We start from the raw sequence: 19,466 nt of genomic DNA, 5'->3' as shown, positions 1-19,466 counted from the left end.
TTCATGTGTGAATTTAATTTTATTTCTAATTGTACCTAAATTTAAATCGAGTTTAGAATATTCTTTGGAAAAGAACTTTCTTTTGTTTTATTAAAACATGCCAGTCTCAAGGTGACAATTCCTATGTTCATTGAATACCAAATTAGGTGACCAAGCAAGTAAATAAATGCATTTAGGTTTTATACATCTCCAAATCAAGAAAATCATCATAATATAAAATACTGACAAAAAGATCTACAAAACGCTAGGCATAATGAGGAGATATTGGAGAAAGCAAAGAAAATGGTACACCTGATTTGTTCCAAACTATATTTTGGATATACCTGGATTACTGTGTTTAGTTTTAGCTGCTGACCTTTAAGAAAAATAATGAAGATAAAGAGAGCTGAGAAAGAGATAATAAAAACTCAGGTTTTATAATTAATGAGTTGAGGTGATGAGAATGGAAAGCTGAATAAAAGTGCCCTTACCCTCAGGTAGCTTGTATTGCAGTAGGGAGGATTACAACATGTGCAGAAGGAAGCATGCCAGAATATAGAAGAATAGCAACAAAGCAGAGTTTCAGGCAGAATGATCTGAGAATCTAGAGAGTGATTATCTTCTGTAGGTAGGGGCAGGGAAAATTTCATGGAAGATATAGTACCTAAGCTTGGTCTTGAAGAGAGACAACTATGTCAGTCAATCAATCAACCAGTCAACCAACCAAATAAGAATTGTCTACTATATTCCATGAGATACAGTATGGGATGATGGATAAAGCTAGTGTCAGAACTAGTTAGATCTAGCTAGGTTTAAATGCCTCTGATATATACTATTTATGTGTCTGCCTCTGACATTATCTGTGTGATTCTGGGCAAGTTGTCTAGATGCTTCTCAGAAGTCTCAGCAACTTTCTTAAGACTATGTATCAGGGAAGATGCTTAGACCTATAGTAGAGTATAATAGAAGAAACTCATCTGGAGCTTCCTCTATCAGTGAAATGATGGATCTAGTCCCTATCCCTACTATATAGTAGGCATTGTGTTTAGCACTGGGTTGTACAATACCCAAAATGAAATAATTCCTGCTCTCAAGGAGTATACATCCTTTTAGGAGAGAACACACACACACACATTTCAATGTAATAATGTAACAATAAATACAATGTAATTGGGGCCAGTCAATGATGGAATGATGGAAAAGTCTCACATTGGAGGTACTACTTTGAGCTTTGAGGAAAGCTAAGATCTATTTGTTTTTTGACTCTATTCTAAATCCTAAAGAATCAGATTATTTAGTTTCCAATTAATTTTTGGACTATTTTTCCTTGGCTCTTTATTATACATATATCATCATGATCTGGAAAAGATGCATTTTATATTTCTGCCTTTCTTCATTTGATTAGAAGCTGAAAATTCTGAGAAGCAGGGGAGAAGAGAGAATGAATTTCAGACATCAATTGTAGTCTGTGCAAAGACATATACATAGAAAATACCGAGTCATATACATAAAAGATACCAAGTCATGTATGGGGAAAATCAAGTACATTTTGATTGGACTATGTATGAAGAAAGGTATTTATCTAACATTTCTGGAAAGGTAGGCTGGAGTTAGGTCGTGAAGAGCTTTAAACATCACAGGAAGTATGTATTTGATCTGAGAGGCAACAAGGAACTCCTAGAGCTTCCCGAGAAGATTGACATGTCCCAGCCTATTCCTTACACACAGCACTTTAGAGAAGAAAGGTTGAAAACTAAGATAGTGAATGCAATAACCTAGATGAAAGGTCACTGTTTATCATTTGTCCTCAAATGACAAAGCTGATATCATGTCTTGCAAGTGAATTGGGTTTAAGTGAGGGAGGGCTGAGCAAAGTCACCAGCTTCATATCTTCTTCCTCCCCCCACCCCCAAAGTCCTTTGGCTCCAGTGGCAAGATAGAGATGAGGATGACTGGAGGTGACCCCAGATGCCTTTTAAAGCTAATGTCTTTCCAAGACCTCAGTTTGACTGACTCTGCCCAATCAGTGATTAAGGGTAGGGGGTGGTTGTGTGAATAAAGAGAAGGGATATAAGATTTGACGACTGAATATGCAGGATGACCGGAGAGTCGATGATGATTCTAAGATTATGAACCTAAGTGACAAAAATTCTGCTGTTGACAGAAATAGGGAAGTTGAGAAGGGGAACAGGTTGGATGGGGAAACATCAAGTTCTGTTTTAGACATGTTGAGTTGAAGATAGCGATGGTATTCAGAGGGCAGTTGGTGCTGTGAGCCTAGAACTTGAGTGAAAGATTATGGCTTGATTTATATAGATCTTGGAATCAGCTGTATAAAGATGACAATTAAACCATTGGGAGCTGATAAGATCACCAATGAGAGTAGATGGAAGGAAGAGAAGCCCCAGTACAGAGTCAGGTTATACCCACAATTAGGAAATAGGAGGTTATAGATGATGATGCAGCAAAGGAGAAAAAGGAGTAGTCATATTGGTAGGACACTCAAGAGAGAGCAGTGTTGTGTAAACTCAGAAGGGAGAGAATATCCAAGAGGATTTTAGTTAACAATAATATATGCTTCAGAGAGGTTAAGCAAGATGAGGTTTGAGAAAAGACCACTAATGATAAAGGAAGGTGCTTTATGTGCATCTCTATGAGAAGTGGTCTTCTTGAACAAATATAATCAGGAGAAAATATGAGTCTGAGGAATAGCTAGCACTCTAGAATACCTGAAAAGCAGATTGTAATGAAAGGAAAATAAGCCCTTTTCTTTGAAAAAAGACTAAGAAACTTGAAATTTTTTTTCCCTAATGACAATTAGAGCCACAGCTCCATTTAGAATCAAATCTATTCTTCCTTTTGAGAGGAAGAATGACATGTTTATATCTTTGTATTAGTAATATTACTATTGTGGTGTAGTGTGAAGTATGGACTAGAAAAGGGATAGATACTGGATACTGGAGTGTGATCCAGATGAGAGGTGATGAGCACTTGAATAGGACAGTAGCTGTATGAATAGAGAGGAGGATCTATGCAAGATTTGTAAGATATTTTGGAGGTAGAATTAGAATAACTTGGTAACTGATTGGTGTTAATAAGGAAGAATAAAATTTATCTTGGAGGTTTTGAGACTGGCATGGTTCCAGAGAAATAAGAAAGTTCGGAAATAGAGGGGATGAATTCCATTTTGCATGTATTGAGTTGAGGTGGTGGTGCAATATCCAACTGGAGATGCCCACAAAAAGGTATTAGAATACATATGATTGGAGTTAACAAGAGAGATTTGGGCTAGATATGAATTAGGAAATCCTCAACATAGAAGTGACAATTGAAATCATGGGACTAGATCAGAATCAGAACTGTATATGCCAGTTCATGTTCTCTATGTCTTCTTCCTTCCTCTAAATCATAACCTGAGTCTATGCTGGGGCTTCTTTTTTCCTTCCATGGATATGCCTTTTATTTCCTTTTCTCTCATCTAAACTCATTACTCAACTAAAACTGCTTTCTCTGGTTACCAAATCTCTCTTAATTGCCAAATAGAAGGTTTTTTTTTTTTTTTACCTTAATCCTTATCCTTCTTGACTTCTCTGAAACATTTGACATTGCTGTTTCCCTCTCTTCCTGAACATTCTCTTGTCTCTAGGTTTTCATAACATTGCTCTCTTCTGGGAGAAGAAGACAATGTGAAAGTTTGAGGGGTTTGGCAAGATCAAGGAGAAACCCTTTTTTCTAGAATAGGAAAGACATAAAGGAGTCAGTAAACAGGAAGAAATGTTGATAAGAAAGGGAGAGGAAATGATTGATGATGTAGATTCCTTGAAGAGCCATAAAGAGATGGCTGGGATAAAGGACATAGGAAGAAGTCTGTATGTACCTCCTTACTTTCTGAGATTGGAGCAGAAGATAGAATAGGTGTAGAGAAATTTAGAATTTTGGAGAATGGGTGATTGTATATTTACAATTTCTGTAAAGTATGTGAGATTATTTACTGAGAAAAGGATTGAGATGGTTTCTGCATAATAAGGAATCAATCAGAGATGAATAAAAGGCTTTCTGTGTAATGGTGAAGGACCAATTAATCAATGCATGAGGCTGGTTGGATAAGGAAAGGCTTAACAGATTTATTCAGTCTGGAAAGAAGATTCCTTGATAATAATGCACTTCAAGCATGTTAAGGCTTTCCTCATAATAATCCTGTGAAACAGATGTTACAAGTATAACTATTCTAATTTTATATATAAGGAAACTGATGCTTGAAGATATTAGCATAGTGCAGTAGAAAAAGTGCTTACACTTGCGATCAGAAAACCTATGTTCAGAAACAGTGTTTGGCATGGTGGTGACCATAGGTACTCCAGTTAATTTCTGTGATCTCTTATTTATAAAATGCAGATGATAACATTTGTGCTGCTTTCTTCATAGGGCCATTGTAGACAAGCACTTTGTAAATTATAAATTATTATATGAGTTGTCAAGTTCATATAACTAGTAAAGGAATCTTGAATTCAGTCTAATTCTCTAAGTCTTATGCCCTTTATAGTTCACTAGCCTGGCTTTTGACAAAACCATGAAGAAAATGGATGGAGTAAACATGGACTGATTCACCAAATCCTTGTGTACTGCTTCAAATTTAATTCTACAGCATTTCTTAAATGTTTACTTAACACTATATGCTAATACTATATGCTATATATATATGTATAGATATCTATACATATATATATATATATATATATATATATATATATATACATATATACATATATATATATATATATATATATATATATATATATATATATTAAGGGACACCCTTTGGGAAAATTCATTTTGTAAATATCTTCACCTTATACAAGAAAGTTAAAAAATAATTTCACACATTGTACTACACTTTGAAGCCACATGTAATGAAATGTACACCAGGGTCAGATTCAGGAGATCTTTCTCTGTTTTTGACTGTGGTATGTTCTTTATTCTGGGCAGAGATGGCATGCTTATCCAATTTGCAGATGACACAAAAAGTTAGAAGAATAGTCAATATGTTGAATTACATAAGAGTTAAAAGGATTTTGAAGGAGTTTGCAACAGAGGCATTAAGGCAGATTTCAAATATATACAAGGAAAATTTCCTAATGATTTGGTGGGATCCAAATGTATAATGGGCTCTGGAGACATGTGATGGGTACCTTATTACTGAAGGCCTGGACAAGAAGGATGGATGACCAGTTGTAAATATTAAAGAGGAGATTACTATACATGTTCTCTGAGGCTTCCTCTTAACCAAGTTTTCTGCAATCTCAGGGCAATAATCAGAGAGGTATTTGGGAGCATTGTCTCTGGGATTCTAGGTATAAATACCTTAATTTCTTCCTCCCCTTCTTACAGTGTTATATCCTCAATCAGAAAGCATTTACTGACTGCCTACAATTGACCAGGCACTATGCTAGGCACTGGGGATCCAAAGACAAAAAATGAAATATTTTCTGCCCTCAAGCTTACATGCTACCAGAAAAAAAACAATATGGTCAGAAATAAGTACATACAAATTATATGCAAGGCAATTTATTTTTGGTGAGGCAAGTGTCAGCATCTCCTATGTGTGCAGCAGAGATAAAAGAAGACAAAGTAGAAGATGGTACTTAAGATCAGCTTTACATGAAACCAGGGAGTCTAAATGAAGAATTGAGAAAGGAATTTGTTTTAGGCACAGGGATATGCAAAGCTAGAAAAGGAAATGAGGTATCATGTGCGATCAGCAAAGCCATTTTGGTTGGAAGTAGAGTGCAAAAGAATAACATATAATAGGGCTAGAAGTGTGAATTAAAGCCAAAGTACTAAAGCCAGGCTTTGGATTGAAGACAAGAATTTTTAGTAGATCTTTCAGGTAATAAGGAGCTAGCTGTGTTTATTGAGCCAGGTAGGGATACTGTTAGACTTACATTTTAGGAATATGACTTTGACAGCATTGTAAGGGATAGAATGAAGAATAAGACCATGAAAGTAAAATGGCTAAAATATCCATACTCTTTAATTGCAGAGACCTCTACTAGGTTTATACCTCAAGGACTTGATAACAACAAAGTCCCCCATATACACTAACTGAGGCTATTTCAATAGCCAAGGTAAGAGTTAATGAGGGCCTGCAATGAGGTGGTGACAGAAATAGAGAGGAGGAGATGTGTAAGCTACCAAGAAAGACCTGTCAATAAATTGGGAAGTAAAGGATGACTCTGACTTTGCATATTATGAGTTATGTAATATAATTAATGCTAGAACTTTACTAGGACAAAATACCTGCTTCAGGCTTTGCCTTGGAAAGTGGCTCTTTCCCCATCAGTCCTTCATCTCTTTGTTCCTTTATGCTGCTTTCTAAGGCCTAAGGGTCATTCTCTAGGCTTCTTTATTAAAATCTTCTGACTGTACCAAGCAGTCTGTCGAACCAGACAACCACAGGGTTGCTGACTCTTCTGTGTGGATGTAGAGAAGGGAGTTTTCCACTAGGCTGACAAGTCAAGGATATGGTGCTAGGGCTTTGAACATGTAAGATCCCTTTTCTTTCTTTTTGGTCTTTCATTTCCAAAGTACCAAAGTATACTAGGGTGCCCATTATATAGCAGGTATCTTTGATATCTCTGTGCGTCAGTTTCCTCACTTCTAAAAGGCTGAGGATGTGCGTCAATTTCCTCACTTCTAAAAGGCTGAGGTTGACTTGATGAGCTCTGAGATTTCTTTCTGTTACATCTACACTATTTATGATCCCTACGATTGACGGATCTTCCCCGGGCCGTCAGGGGGCGCAGCGCAGGAGATTCCCATCAATGGTCGCCTTCAGAAATGCCCACACGATGGCGCCAGAGGGCCCAGCACCTCCTGCCGCGCCGTCCCAGGACCTGGAAGAAGAAATGTACTTCCGGAAAAGTCTCTATCGTCACTTCCTCTCAAGCGCCCTGGTCTTTAGGAAAGTGGCTGCTCTACTTCAAGATGCGCATCGAGAAGTGTTATTTCTGTTCCGGGCCCGTGTACCCGGGCCACGGCATGATGTTTGTCCGCAACGACTGTAAGGTGAGACCGCGAATGGCTCGCGACTACTGGGGGAGGTGCTGGTGCGGGCTCTTCGCGGTGAGCGCGTGTCGCGTTTGGCGTACGTTCCCCGGTACATCCGAGACTCGCTCCTCCAACCCCCAACATACGTGACGGCGTGCGCTTTAAAGGGCCTAGCTCGCTTGCCGTAGTGTTTTGGGCCGTTTCCGGTTCGCCCTCCTTCGGTCCCTCGCTCTGGTCCTGGGAACCCCAAACCTCAGCATGGCTTCACGTCTCGAGCTTGTCAGGTCTCGGGAGCCTCGCACCCTAGAGACTGACTTAGAGAAAGCCTTCTTTTGAACATGTTCTTTCCATTTGGGATTACAGGACAAGACAATTTAAACACCGAACAATTTTGTTCAATAAATATTAAGCTCCTTTTACATATTGTTAGCCTAAGGAATAGGAACTGACATGAAATAACACCCCAGCAATTAACATCCTCCTTGAGGGATGCAATTACATTCAATTTAGTTCAACGGGCAAGTTCCTGCTTCGTACGAGGTACTGCCTAGGAGAGATGAGATCGAAAAATGAACAAGAAAGGAGCCTGTGTTCCGCGGGAGCGTGAGCAAAAGCAGCATTCACTGTAACAAGCATACGTAATTTGTGTAGTTTTGGGAGGATACCAAAGAGAAAAAATCCCCCCTGACTTCATAGAATTTCGAGGTACCGAAGTAAAAAGTTTATACAAAAGAGCACAAAGTAATTCGTAGGGGGAGGAAGTGCTAATACCTGGAAGTGGGGCGGGGGGTGGGTGCAGGAAGGCTTCCCGGAGCAGCCCTAGGGACCGTGGAGTCATACTAACAAGTGGAAGTGAGAAGGAAATGCTTTGTAACACATCTTGTACAAAGTGGAGTGCCTACAAATCTGTGAAGGCTGGGGATGTGTAATGGAACTTAGTCCTGACTTGGAGTGGGAATGGTGACGCCGGAAAGAAGATGGTCACGTGGTACCATAATATTCTGTTTTATGATATAAACATTGATCGTAAGAAATCCATGGGTAGAATTTGGGGGTCCTTGAACCCAAATGGTAAAAATAATGACGTTTTAATTTTCACTATCTGGTAACTGAAATTTAGTATTCAGTTATTTAACAATATTTTCCCAAGAAGGGCTCTGTGAGAAAAAAAAGTTTTTTTAAAGCCATCTCTCCATCCTCCATTCACTCACTAAAGTGATTTTCTTAAGAGAAACTCCATTGGCTTTCTATTGCCTTAAATACATCAAATAAAAAAAATACATAATCTGGCCCTCTCCCACCTTTCCAGTCTTTTTATGTCTTAATCCTGAAAAATACTCTGGAATCCACTCGAAGTTCTGGTCCTGCCTGGACTGTTCTCCCTCCTCAGCTCCACTTGCTAACTTCTCTGGCAAATCCCAGCTAAAATCTAATGCTTTACTGGAAACTTCTACAACTTTTAATTCCAGAGCCATCTATTATTTATTTATTAATTGTTCTGTGCTTGTTGTGTATGTATTTGACTTCCCTGCACTTTGAAGGCAGGGACTGCCTTTTGTTTCTTTTTGTACTTCAGTACACAAGTTTAATCTTGGAGAATTGTTTGGAGCACTGAAAGATAAAGGGATTTACCAAGGATCAGACTGTGAGTTGATCCAAGACTTCCTGAATCTGATTCTAGCTCTCTTTGTGTTTTATGATGCTTCTCATTTATCATAAAAATAGCTACACTAACTTAATTTGTAAATTTATTTAGTTTTTATTGAATTGTTTTCAGGTATCACCTAGTCTGGCATTTAATTACTCTTTTTTCCCCCCCTTTGAAAGCATTTGAAGTACACAAAAATTCTTGAGAAATTAACTTTGCTTTTCTTAACATCTTTCTCATTCTGGGTGACTAGTTTGAGAAATTTATTATTTTTAAAATTTATAAAAATAAATAAGTACATCTTGAGGCCATATTTCTAGTGATTCTAGCTTGTCCTTGGAATTTTTTCCCCCTGAGTTTAATGTTAGTATGTAGTCCCTGATTGATTTTTAAAATGAAGTGGGTGACAGGAAATATAGCAGTTGTTATTTATTAGTTTTACTTTATTTGGCTCAGGACATTTTGTTAAAGGAGAAGTCTAATGCCAATTTGTTTGTTTTGCCTTTTTTTCTCCTTCAGGTTTTCAGATTTTGCAAATCTAAATGCCATAAAAACTTTAAAAAGAAGCGCAATCCTCGGAAGGTTAGATGGACGAAAGCCTTCAGAAAGGCATCTGGCAAAGAACTTACAGTGGTAAGTCTGATATTTTTCAGAACCTTGATGGTTATTTGAGTTTGATTATCAAATGGCTCCTAGTAAAATGATTGACTAGTTTTACCTTTCTATTGTTTTTCTAGATAATTTGTAATTTTCAGAAGTTGTTATATATTGTAATTCTGTAGATCTTATTGAGAAATAAATGCCAGCCAGTTAGAGCATGTAGGAGTACTCTGATATTTAGTTATTAAAAAAATTCAGAACTTTTTCATTATCAAAACAGAAGGTAAGTGTGGCATGGATAATTCCTTTCATAAATAATTTCTGCAATTCAAGATTTGATATTAAATAAATTACATTTTAAAAATATTTAATAAGGAAGAATCATAAGGTCTTTCATGATTTTTAAGGAGTGTTGAATCCATCCATGGTAACTTGCAATATTCTGACCAGCAAAAGCCAAAGAACTCTGCTGATATTTATTTTTTAATTAATCAGGGCTAAATTTTTAATTAGTAGGGCTGAATTTTTGTAAACACCTTAAACCTAAACAAATAAAAAAGAAAATCCTAGCCGATTCTTTTAGATAGAGATTCCAGGATTGCTATAATGTCTTTCTTTCCAATTCCTTGAAGTACTTAAGAATAAATCTCAATTTTTAACATTCTAAAATGGGAAGAAAAAAAAAAAAAGAACTAGCAAGAACACCTAAAAAACCGGAAAGTCTTAGATAGGACCTTAGATAGGAAGTCAAGTTAGAAGCTATCTTTGGTGTACAGGATAGTGTGTACAATTAGGCCCAGTCATTCACAGAGAAGGTAGATAGATGATGGATGATGGATCATGTTCCATCCAATCAGAGAAATTCTCAGACTTGTGGTTCTTAAGTTGTTGGGAGTAACTAAGGTAATATGTCTATAGAAACCTGGATATTGTAGGTCCTGATCTGTTCTTAAGTTGAGTTTGTGTCTCCAGTTTATTACATGATTTGTCATGCTCATGAAGTAAATGCATAGATGTTGGTTTCATGCCTTAGAACTTCCTCAAAAGGTTTTTTTTTTTTTTTTTTTTTTTTTTTTTTAAGGGAATTGATGAATTTGCCAGAACAGAACCCTGCTTTTGTTGTTCATTTGCTTTTTTAAATTTATGTAAAGTGGTACCTGTACAGTGTTTACCCACAAATAAGATAATGCTTTACAAACCTGAAAATTCCATATGAATACCCACTTTAAGTGGATAAATTGATTGTGGTGAGGTTTGACTTATTTAATGAACAGGCTCTTATTTAAAAATAACACTTAAAATGTCTTAAGGACATAATTACTAAGGTATGGTGTGATGTTTGAAGGTTTAAGAATAAAAATATTTAGGAAAAAAGTTGTTTTGAGCATCTAATATGAAAACAGGAACATAGGTCACAACTCAATTCAGTCTTTCTAACCATCACCATAATAAATGGCCTCTCTGAGGCACACTTTGCTTATCTTATGGACTACCCTCTATTGCTATCAACTTATGTATGATAGGGAGTCCTCTGTAATTGCTTCTTGTCCCTATCCAGCAGCTGGCTAATTAAAGGAGGATATTCAAATCTCTTCAGCCAGACCTCTAGTGTTGGCACAGTATTGTATTGATTTTTTAAAAGAAATAGTAATTTAGTATTTTAATTTTAAAACATCTTTTCCTGTCAAGGCTGCTCCTTATCAAGGAGTATTTGTATTCTTAATCCATTGGGAAAAAATATGTCTTCAAATAAACCTAGTGGAAAGTGAAGAAGTACTAGTGGGATATACAAAATGAGAGTGTTCCTTGGAGGGAAAGGATCATTTCTGGTGAATGTTAGTCTGCATAGCTGCAATAGTTATTTGTTCAAAAAATTATTTTTATGATCTTTCCCCCCAACTTAATATTTTCAATCATTAACATTTAATCACTTGCCTTTAAAATAACCCCCCCCCCAAAAAAAAAAAATCATTTGTGATGAAGTCAGTGTTTTGGGTACTTTCTAGATAATTTTTTTCTTAATGCTGAAAAAACTTCCAGTGAATTGATATTGTCAATACAATGGGTTTTTTTCCCCCTAACCTGTCAATATTTATCAGTGAACATTTTTTAATACTGTTAAATTCTATGTAAATGAATTAAATAGTGATAGTTGTCATTTTTGAAAAGTCATAAAGAGAAGCAAAGTGCTAGCCTTGTTGGATTTCCTTTGAATACATTTTTCAATATTAATATTTATATTAGTCTATTAGCATAATTAAGGAAGGTTTCATCATAATTTTCAACTCAAAAGATTTAAAAATATTTTGAGATTAGCTTGATTCTATTTGCAGCTCACTCCGCTCTAATCTCTAGATTATAGGAACGATATGTTCAGAACAATGTATTAGCTACATTTCTAAATATTGAAATATCTAAGATAAAATCTCTTGATTTCCTTAGTACTTTAGAATATTTGTCTTTTTTCATTTTTTTCTCTTTTCCTCTTTAAAGAAAGAAATGGTCCTCTTCCCTATCCCCTCTTACTTTCCCTCTTGCCTTTTTAGACATCTTGTTCGAATTCTTCCTCTCTTGTATCTTCAGTCTTTCTCCTTCTTGCTTCTTAAGTTTTTCATATCCATATTTCTGAATATTTCTAGTTTTTCGTACTGCTAATATTCTTGGAAGAATAGTCTTACTAGTTTGCATCTCCCCAATAACCCTGTGTAATATGGCTTCTGCTGAAACTTCTTCAGAGGTCATCAAGGAACTGCTAGTTAGTTTATCAAGTAGTTTTCTCTTAAACTCCATCCTACTTCTGAGTTTTGTATTATTAATAAATGACCTTTTTGAATTTTTTGTTTTTCCTTGATTCCTTAAATGTATTCTCCCGGTACTTTTTTTTTTGAAAGTCTTTATTGACCATCTCCTAGTTACTAAATATTGCTATTACCCTGATTTTGTTCTTGGCCCTCTTTCCCTACACTTGATCTTATGGAAACTTCATGATGATATTTTACTTGTATTTGTGTAAGATTTATAAAGTACTCTAAGTTGAGGTAGGTAGCATATGTACCACTGATTGCCATTTTACAGATGAGGAACTGAAGTTCAGAGAAATTAAGTGACTTGGCAGTGATCAAATAGTAAGTGTTAAGAGTTGAAGTTCATGCCTGGGTATCCTAGAGCTGGCTCTGGATTCTTGCCAGTTTGGTCTAAAAACATGTGTAGTATTTTATCTATTAATACTATCTTTTACTTCTCAACACTTAACTAACACTTCTTTGTAGATACCTTCTAGGTCTTGATTTTCAGAGCTAGCTGTCTACCTGTCTTTCTTTCTGAATATTTCTACCTTACTCTTCTGGTGGCATTTGCATCTTGGTATTTTCAAAACCAAGCTAATAATCCTTTACTCCAAACCTTCTTTCAAATCTTCTTTTGATTTCTTTCTTTCTGGTAATAGTACCACTTCTTTTGCTGTCACTCAGATTTAAATTTTAGCATAAATCATCTTTGACTTTACCCTTCCTTGCATCATATCAATAAAAACTGTTGATTTTGCCCCTTAAATGTTTTGCAAATATCCTTTTTTCTACTACTATCCTAGTTTAAGCTTTTGTTGATAATTATTAATGACTTAATCTTTTTATTTCTACAGTACCTAACTTAGCATCTCATATAATTTCAGTGAATGGATAAAAATGTATCTGCTGGAGTCATTATCTAATAAGAAATTAATGTCTCTGGTTTGATATTTGAACTGTTTGCAAAAGATGGTATTTGTTAAAGGTAAACTTTGTAATTTTTTAATACATGCATAGTTTTTTCTTTTTTCTATATAGGATAATTCATTCGAATTTGAAAAACGTAGAAATGAACCTGTCAAATACCAGAGAGAGCTATGGAATAAAACAGGTAATGCACAAGGGTTTTATAGAGCTTTGTTAATATAGGAACTCTCTGTCCAGTTGCAGCCCCTTTTATCTTAGTTACCACTTTGGTTCAAAGAAATTAATAAGTAATATCTAGATAATGTTTTTATTAAGATGTATTGAAGAGTTTGAGCACAGATTTTCTTTAAAATGAGAAATTTGATGTGGGAAAATAACCTTGATTTTGGCAGGGTTTGGGGACAGAGGAGGGAAGAAAACTGGAATATTTATATAATGAATATTCTTTAGTGACAGAATTACTTTGTCAATTTAGGATTTGTAAAAATGTATAGTTTGGTTTGTTCATTAGATTATTAAATTAGATACATTTCATTAAAATAAAATTTCAGATGAACTTAATGATTTAAAAAAAATTTGTAGTTTTTGTTAGATTTTTAGGCATTCTAATGAAAATCAGGTTTAACTTTGAACACTAGAAAGAATTGATATAAAATAGGAGTCCACTGCTCATAATCATAGATCTTTATGTAATAGGTCATAAAACTAAACAGTCCTTATTATATGGGCATTTCTGGTAGGAATTGGGAATTTGTCTGAAATTCTCACACTTTTCATTGGAAAGACTTCCTTATAAGAATCCTTTTCCAAAGTTTCAATTTTCTTTTTGATTATCAAGTAGATCTTCTCAAAAATATTGGACATGTTTTCAAAACAAAGGCAGTTATTTCTTTTGTACTGGGTGCTTTCACAATGGCAAGTGATTACTCATTTTCAAAAACTGAATGAGGGTGGGGGAGAAACTTTTGGTGGGGTGGGATTTCCAGATTCATTGACTTTAACTTTAACCCCAGGGAACTTGTTCTAATTGGTCTAATTAGTTCACTGGTGCTTGTAAATGGTGAATCACCTCTAATCTATATTCTCAAAGTAAGCTTTTCCACAAATATTATTTTAATTCTTTGAGTCTCACATTAATTCTTGGAGTTAGTCAGGTGGATAATATCTTCATTTTGCAGAAGAGGTAATTGTGGCTTATTGAGAGTTGGTGACTTGCTTGAATTCATGCAAGTTTGCAACAGCTGGTAAAGGAAAGGTTTTTTTTTTTTTTTTTTTTTTTTTTTTTTAAATTCTCTAGCCCGGCACTCTTTCCATTTTACCCTATAAAGTTTTACTGCAAGGTTTCAGTGTTAATGTATTAGTCCTTACAGTGCTTTCTTACTGCTTTTTGGGAACAGCAGTTTTAATTTTATTTTTATTTACTTTATAGCTTAGATCTTTAGAATAATAACATTAAATAGAATTTATGATGCCATTAAGAAGCGAGTTTAAACTAAGCAGGGCACATATGTAGATAAATATATTTATCCATTATAATTCCTTTCTCCTTTTGTTTTACTGATATCTTTAATTGGTAAAGCAAACTTTTTTTTTTAACTGTAGATCTTTGCATATTTTGCAACTATAATGTATCATCTCCTTGTCACAATACTTTAAGCTCAAAACTGAAGAGCCTTTGAGGTTCTTAAAAAATTAGAGAAGAGATATTTATAAAAGGATAAACTGATGAACATATGAAGAATAACATCAAGTCATTTCTATACTATTCTTTGTTTTTTGTGGTGATGTTATTTGAATTCACTTTCAATTTCAGTGCTTTCTAAATTAGGATACTAATAAAATAAATTATGTTAAAGGGTGGTTCATTTGAATTACAGGGATTGAAAGCATATACTTATGTTAGAGTTTTATAAATATATTTTTAACTTTTTTTGTTGCAGTTGATGTCATGAAGAGAGTAGAAGAGATCAAACAGAAACGTCAAGCTAAATTTATAATGAATAGGTAAGAATATTTGAATAAAGTAACTATAGGTATACCCTTTATCATAACATTGTCCTGGTGAATATTTCTAATACTTTGCATCCTATTTCTGTTTTTAGTGTCTTAAAATACTTTTTTTCTTAAAATACTTTTGTAACTTTTTTGGCCAATTACCCAAATTTAATGTTGTTCCTATGGTATTAACCATAACTTTTAAAATAATATTTTGTTTAAGTGGTGTATTTTCAAGGAATCATTTGATGTTTATTAAGCTGTAGTATTGGAAACAATAGCTGCAGAAACTCCCTGAGTTTTTGGTGGTGTTTAAAAATACTATTTCATGGCAGGGGGGAAAAAATAAACTTAACTTCACTTTTTAGCCTTTATTTGCAAGAATTAACAAAAAGGGACATCTGAAATTTGAGTGTCATTCATTCCATGAACTGGGGATTCATTAACTGTTTATGTTGAGCTGAGATGCTCTGGTAATTTCATAAGAAATAGAATAAGTTATATGTCTGTCATGTAATTAGAGAAGAGAGCAATAATTAATAAAGATCTAATTGTGTGATAAAATGATTTCTAAAGTCCTGACAATTGTATTTAAAGACAATTGTAATAAAAAACTATAGAAATCTATTAAGGCTAGAATTAAGGAATGTGCTTCCTCTATATGGGATAGTTTTAAACAGCTCACCAACATAGATTTATTTACTAAGTATTTAGTGAATACCTTGTAAACAATCTGGTTTAAAAATCTTAGTGCAGTGTTAAACTAATAAATGAAGTTAGATCTAAAAATGTATATAAAGTTCTAGCTAAAGCATAAAAATAAAAGGATAATTGCTATCAGGTAGTTTTACATTTTAGTTTGGGAGTTAAGGGCTAGCCACATGGAACAATTTAATGACATTCTGTGCCAAAACAAATGTTCAGGCAATATGGACTGGATTAATTGAGGAATCTTGGGGAGTTCTAGGTCCTGAATGCAGTAGCATTGCTGTTTATCCAAGTTAGAAATGTTAGAAATTAGTATTTAATGTGAATTAAATAGTCATTTTCAGTTGGTGTTGGAGTGATGATAAAATTTGGGCACTGTATAATGAGTATTGCGGGTTAATGAGATTGTTATTCCAAATTGTGATGCTCCTTTTTATTTCCCACCGTAGATTAAAGAAGAACAAAGAACTACAGAAAGTTCAGGCCATCAATGAAGTCAAACAAAATATTCATCTTATCCGAGCACCTCTTGCAGGTAATGCTTGTATGTTCTTTTTTAAGCAAAGGCAGTTTTTATTGGAAAACAAAATTAAGGGGGCAGGTTACGATATATCAAGTTCTTGTCGCATCTATAAAGGATTTGATACATAAAAATGTGATGTACTTGTGATACTGTCAGTTATACAAAATGTCTTATAAATAATGCTTATGTTATTCATACAAATATAATCTTATTATCTGCTTTTGATCAAAGAGTAATATTTTAAACTATAGTTTTCTCTTTGAGTCCATCTAACTACTCTTTAGTTATGTGAATTTGTTGTATGAATTATTTGGTCATTTGGGGTATGGTAAGTTAATATACATTTATATTCCAGATTGTAGAGGACAGACACAGGTGATAATTGCTTTCAAACTGGAATCCAGAATGTTTAAGTTCTGGTTATATGTCAGCTTCTGTCATGACAAATAGTGAGTAGTAACATCCGCATAGCAAAAGTATTTACCATTTCTAGGTCATGACCCACTTCTTGTAAAGAATATTCTTATGAAAATTACTAGCGTAATAAGCAATGTGAAGTTTTCTGAGTTAACAGTAAAAACTGCGAGGTAATACTGATTTATTATTGGTACACAATGGTATCTATTTGGTATGAGTTGACTTTATAGAAACAGAACTTTTTCAAATTGTTAAACACTTATTTCAAAATACACAATTCCTGTAGAAAATACTGTTTTGAATTTTGAGATCACAAGATGATATTTTTTCCCTGCCCTTTTTTTTTCAGGCAAAGGAAAACAATTGGAAGAAAAAATGGTGCTCAAATTACAACAGGATGTGGACATGGAAGAAGATTCTTAGAGATCTTAAAATGTTCTGCAATCTTCACTTTATATCTATCTCTAGAAAATATCTTGCAGAGCCTTGGAACTCTTGTCCATCATTGATTTCTTTTTCATATTAGTTCAGTAAAATGAGAGATCATTAAAAATACATCTCTCTCATATTGTTATCTGTAAAGTATCAAATTATGGAGATGTTAAACGTATGTATTTCAAGGTTAAAACAAAATTGAATGGGTGCTCTTTTGAAAGTCATGAAAATGCTATTTGTAATTACAGAAGTGCATAGAAACAAAATGGCTGTATCATTAGGATAATGACTTCCAGCATTTATCTAATATTATAATTACATTATACTTTAATGTCACTTATGTATAAAATAAAACATTTCTTTTTAATGTATTCCCTTTATTATCATGGGAGTGGAATATAACTATTTATTGAATTAGCAGTTTGTACAATAATTGGTTATAAATTATCTTCTCTACTATCAGTCAGAGTTTTACTGTTTTGTTTTGCTATTATTAGAACAGATGAATATAGAATACTTTTTAATAAACTGAGCACAGATATTCTGGTTCCTTTGGCTGTGGTTTAGCTGCTCTTTTTTATCCCGTTGTTGGATGGCTTAGGTGAAGATGGGGTTGTTCATTGTGGAAATGGCATTAGCCTTGTTCATTTGCATTATGTATTGTCTTTAAGTCCCATTTTGGGATGCTGGTTAGGAAAGTTTATTTATTTTTTTAGTAGAGGGGTAGTTTTAAAGTAAGAATTCTAATCTCTTTTCTAGAGATTTTTTTTCTAACCTTCAGAAAAAGTTAATCATGTGATTAGCATCTTATTATCATTTAGGAAACATTACTGTTTTATTTAGATTTAGGAGTCTATCTAATGGGCATCACCTTATATGCACAATTTTCATGGTGATTGAACCCAAATGAAGTAGCAGAGGAAAAGGAAAAGGAGGCCTGAGACAGGACAGGGGTTTCTCACACTTAATTGGTCAACCTCCAGTGTTACCTTTATGAAGATATATGAAGATTACCTTTATGAAGATACTTTATGAAGACCCACCTCTGTTTCTCCTTAGCCCTCCTGAATTTCAATTTTACATTTTTAAATTACCTTTTAGACATTTCTTAACTGGATTTCCCTTAGGTACCTCCAAGTACTCTATACTGCATTCCAGTGAGAGCAAGTTCCTCTGCTGTTCCTGGCCTATAACTGTATTTCCTGACAGCCAGCCTCTTTACTTGCTGTCCTTCACACCTGAAGTGCTTTTGCTCCTGAATTTCTCCTTGCTTACCTGGTTTCATTTAAGTCTCACTCCAAGTCTCTTCTAACAAGAAACCTTTCCTAGCCTTCCTATTTAATCTTGGGGGCTTTCCTCTGAAACGACCTCCAAATCATCCCGTGTACATATTATTTGTAACTAGTTGTTTGTTGTTGTTTCCCTTATTAGAACTTCTTGGGAACAGGGATTGATTTTTGCTTTGTATCCCCAATGCCTTGCACACATTTGGTGCTTAATAAAATGGAGGATGGCAAGACAGCTATAAAAACTGCATGGAGCTCAAAAAGCCAAAAAACTCAGCTGTAGTAGTAAGAGAATGGTATGGAAGGGCATTAGAATTTGAGGAATATTCCTAGCCTTTCTGTCTGTGGGAGTTTGAGGGAATAGTAGGGATGGTGTCCTCAAGGAAAATCCAGGTTTCAATTAAAAGTGAGGAGGTAAAATGCAAAAAGAAAAGTTGAGCTCATTGTGGGAGGAGGAGACAGGAAAACAAGCACTGAATTGTACTGTATCCCAGTCAGACAATGGCTGTTCAGGTGGAGTCATCAATAAAAAGTGGTTTCATTGTTTTAAGAATGGAGGGGACCCCTGAAAGTCATGGAAGATACACGTGGCTACCTCATGCAATCTTGACCTAAAATGGATTTTAGGCTCCACCACAGCGCAAGCTCAGGGTGAAAACCCCCACGGGCGAGCTGCACACCTGAAAGCTCTACCTCAGCATCCCTGTTGACCTGGGCAGCCAGTGCCAGAGCAGCTCACAGACCAAACTCCGCTGTTCTCTGAAGCTTGCTGTAATGTCAGGTCTTTTGGAATCGGGAGAAACGAGAAGATTGAGGTTCACTTCCCAGTCTGGAGGGCCCTAGCGAGAGATGCTGGAGAAGGGCTGAAGGTGTGAGAGTGTGAGTTAAGGAAAAGTGACTTCTCAGGTATTGGAGCTTTGGCTTTGGGAAACAAAAGCATATCCATCTGGGGAGTGACCCAGGCATCGGTTTCTTGGACTCTATGTGGTGCTGGGCAGGCCCAGGTCAGCACTGCATACAAGAAGCACTGGACAGGCTGTGCTGGGTCCAAACAAGTGGCAAAGAAGAAGCCACGGGCCGGTTTCAGCAGAAATACGACGGCATCATCCTTCCTG

The 19,466-nt window shown here is 35.1% G+C and overlaps 1 protein-coding gene across 1 annotated transcript; it reads left to right on the top strand.

Annotated features, from left to right (window-relative positions):
* Positions 1–6,893: 6,893 nt before the first annotated feature.
* On the top strand, positions 6,894–17,613 carry RSL24D1 (ribosomal L24 domain containing 1). Its single transcript, XM_074294554.1, has 6 exons — positions 6,894–7,044; positions 9,194–9,307; positions 13,099–13,171; positions 14,928–14,991; positions 16,140–16,225; positions 16,980–17,613. Exons 1-6 carry the CDS (start codon positions 6,964–6,966, stop codon positions 17,051–17,053), a joined length of 492 nt encoding a protein of 163 aa, XP_074150655.1. The 5' UTR covers positions 6,894–6,963; the 3' UTR covers positions 17,054–17,613.
* The last annotated feature ends 1,853 nt before the right edge of the window (positions 17,614–19,466 follow it).

Source organism: Sminthopsis crassicaudata, chromosome 2 (assembly GCF_048593235.1).
Source record: "Sminthopsis crassicaudata isolate SCR6 chromosome 2, ASM4859323v1, whole genome shotgun sequence".
Taxonomy (NCBI): Eukaryota; Metazoa; Chordata; class Mammalia; order Dasyuromorphia; family Dasyuridae; genus Sminthopsis; species Sminthopsis crassicaudata.
The sequence above is the reverse complement of the archived record's forward strand: the minus strand, read 5'-3'. Positions and strand labels throughout refer to the sequence as shown.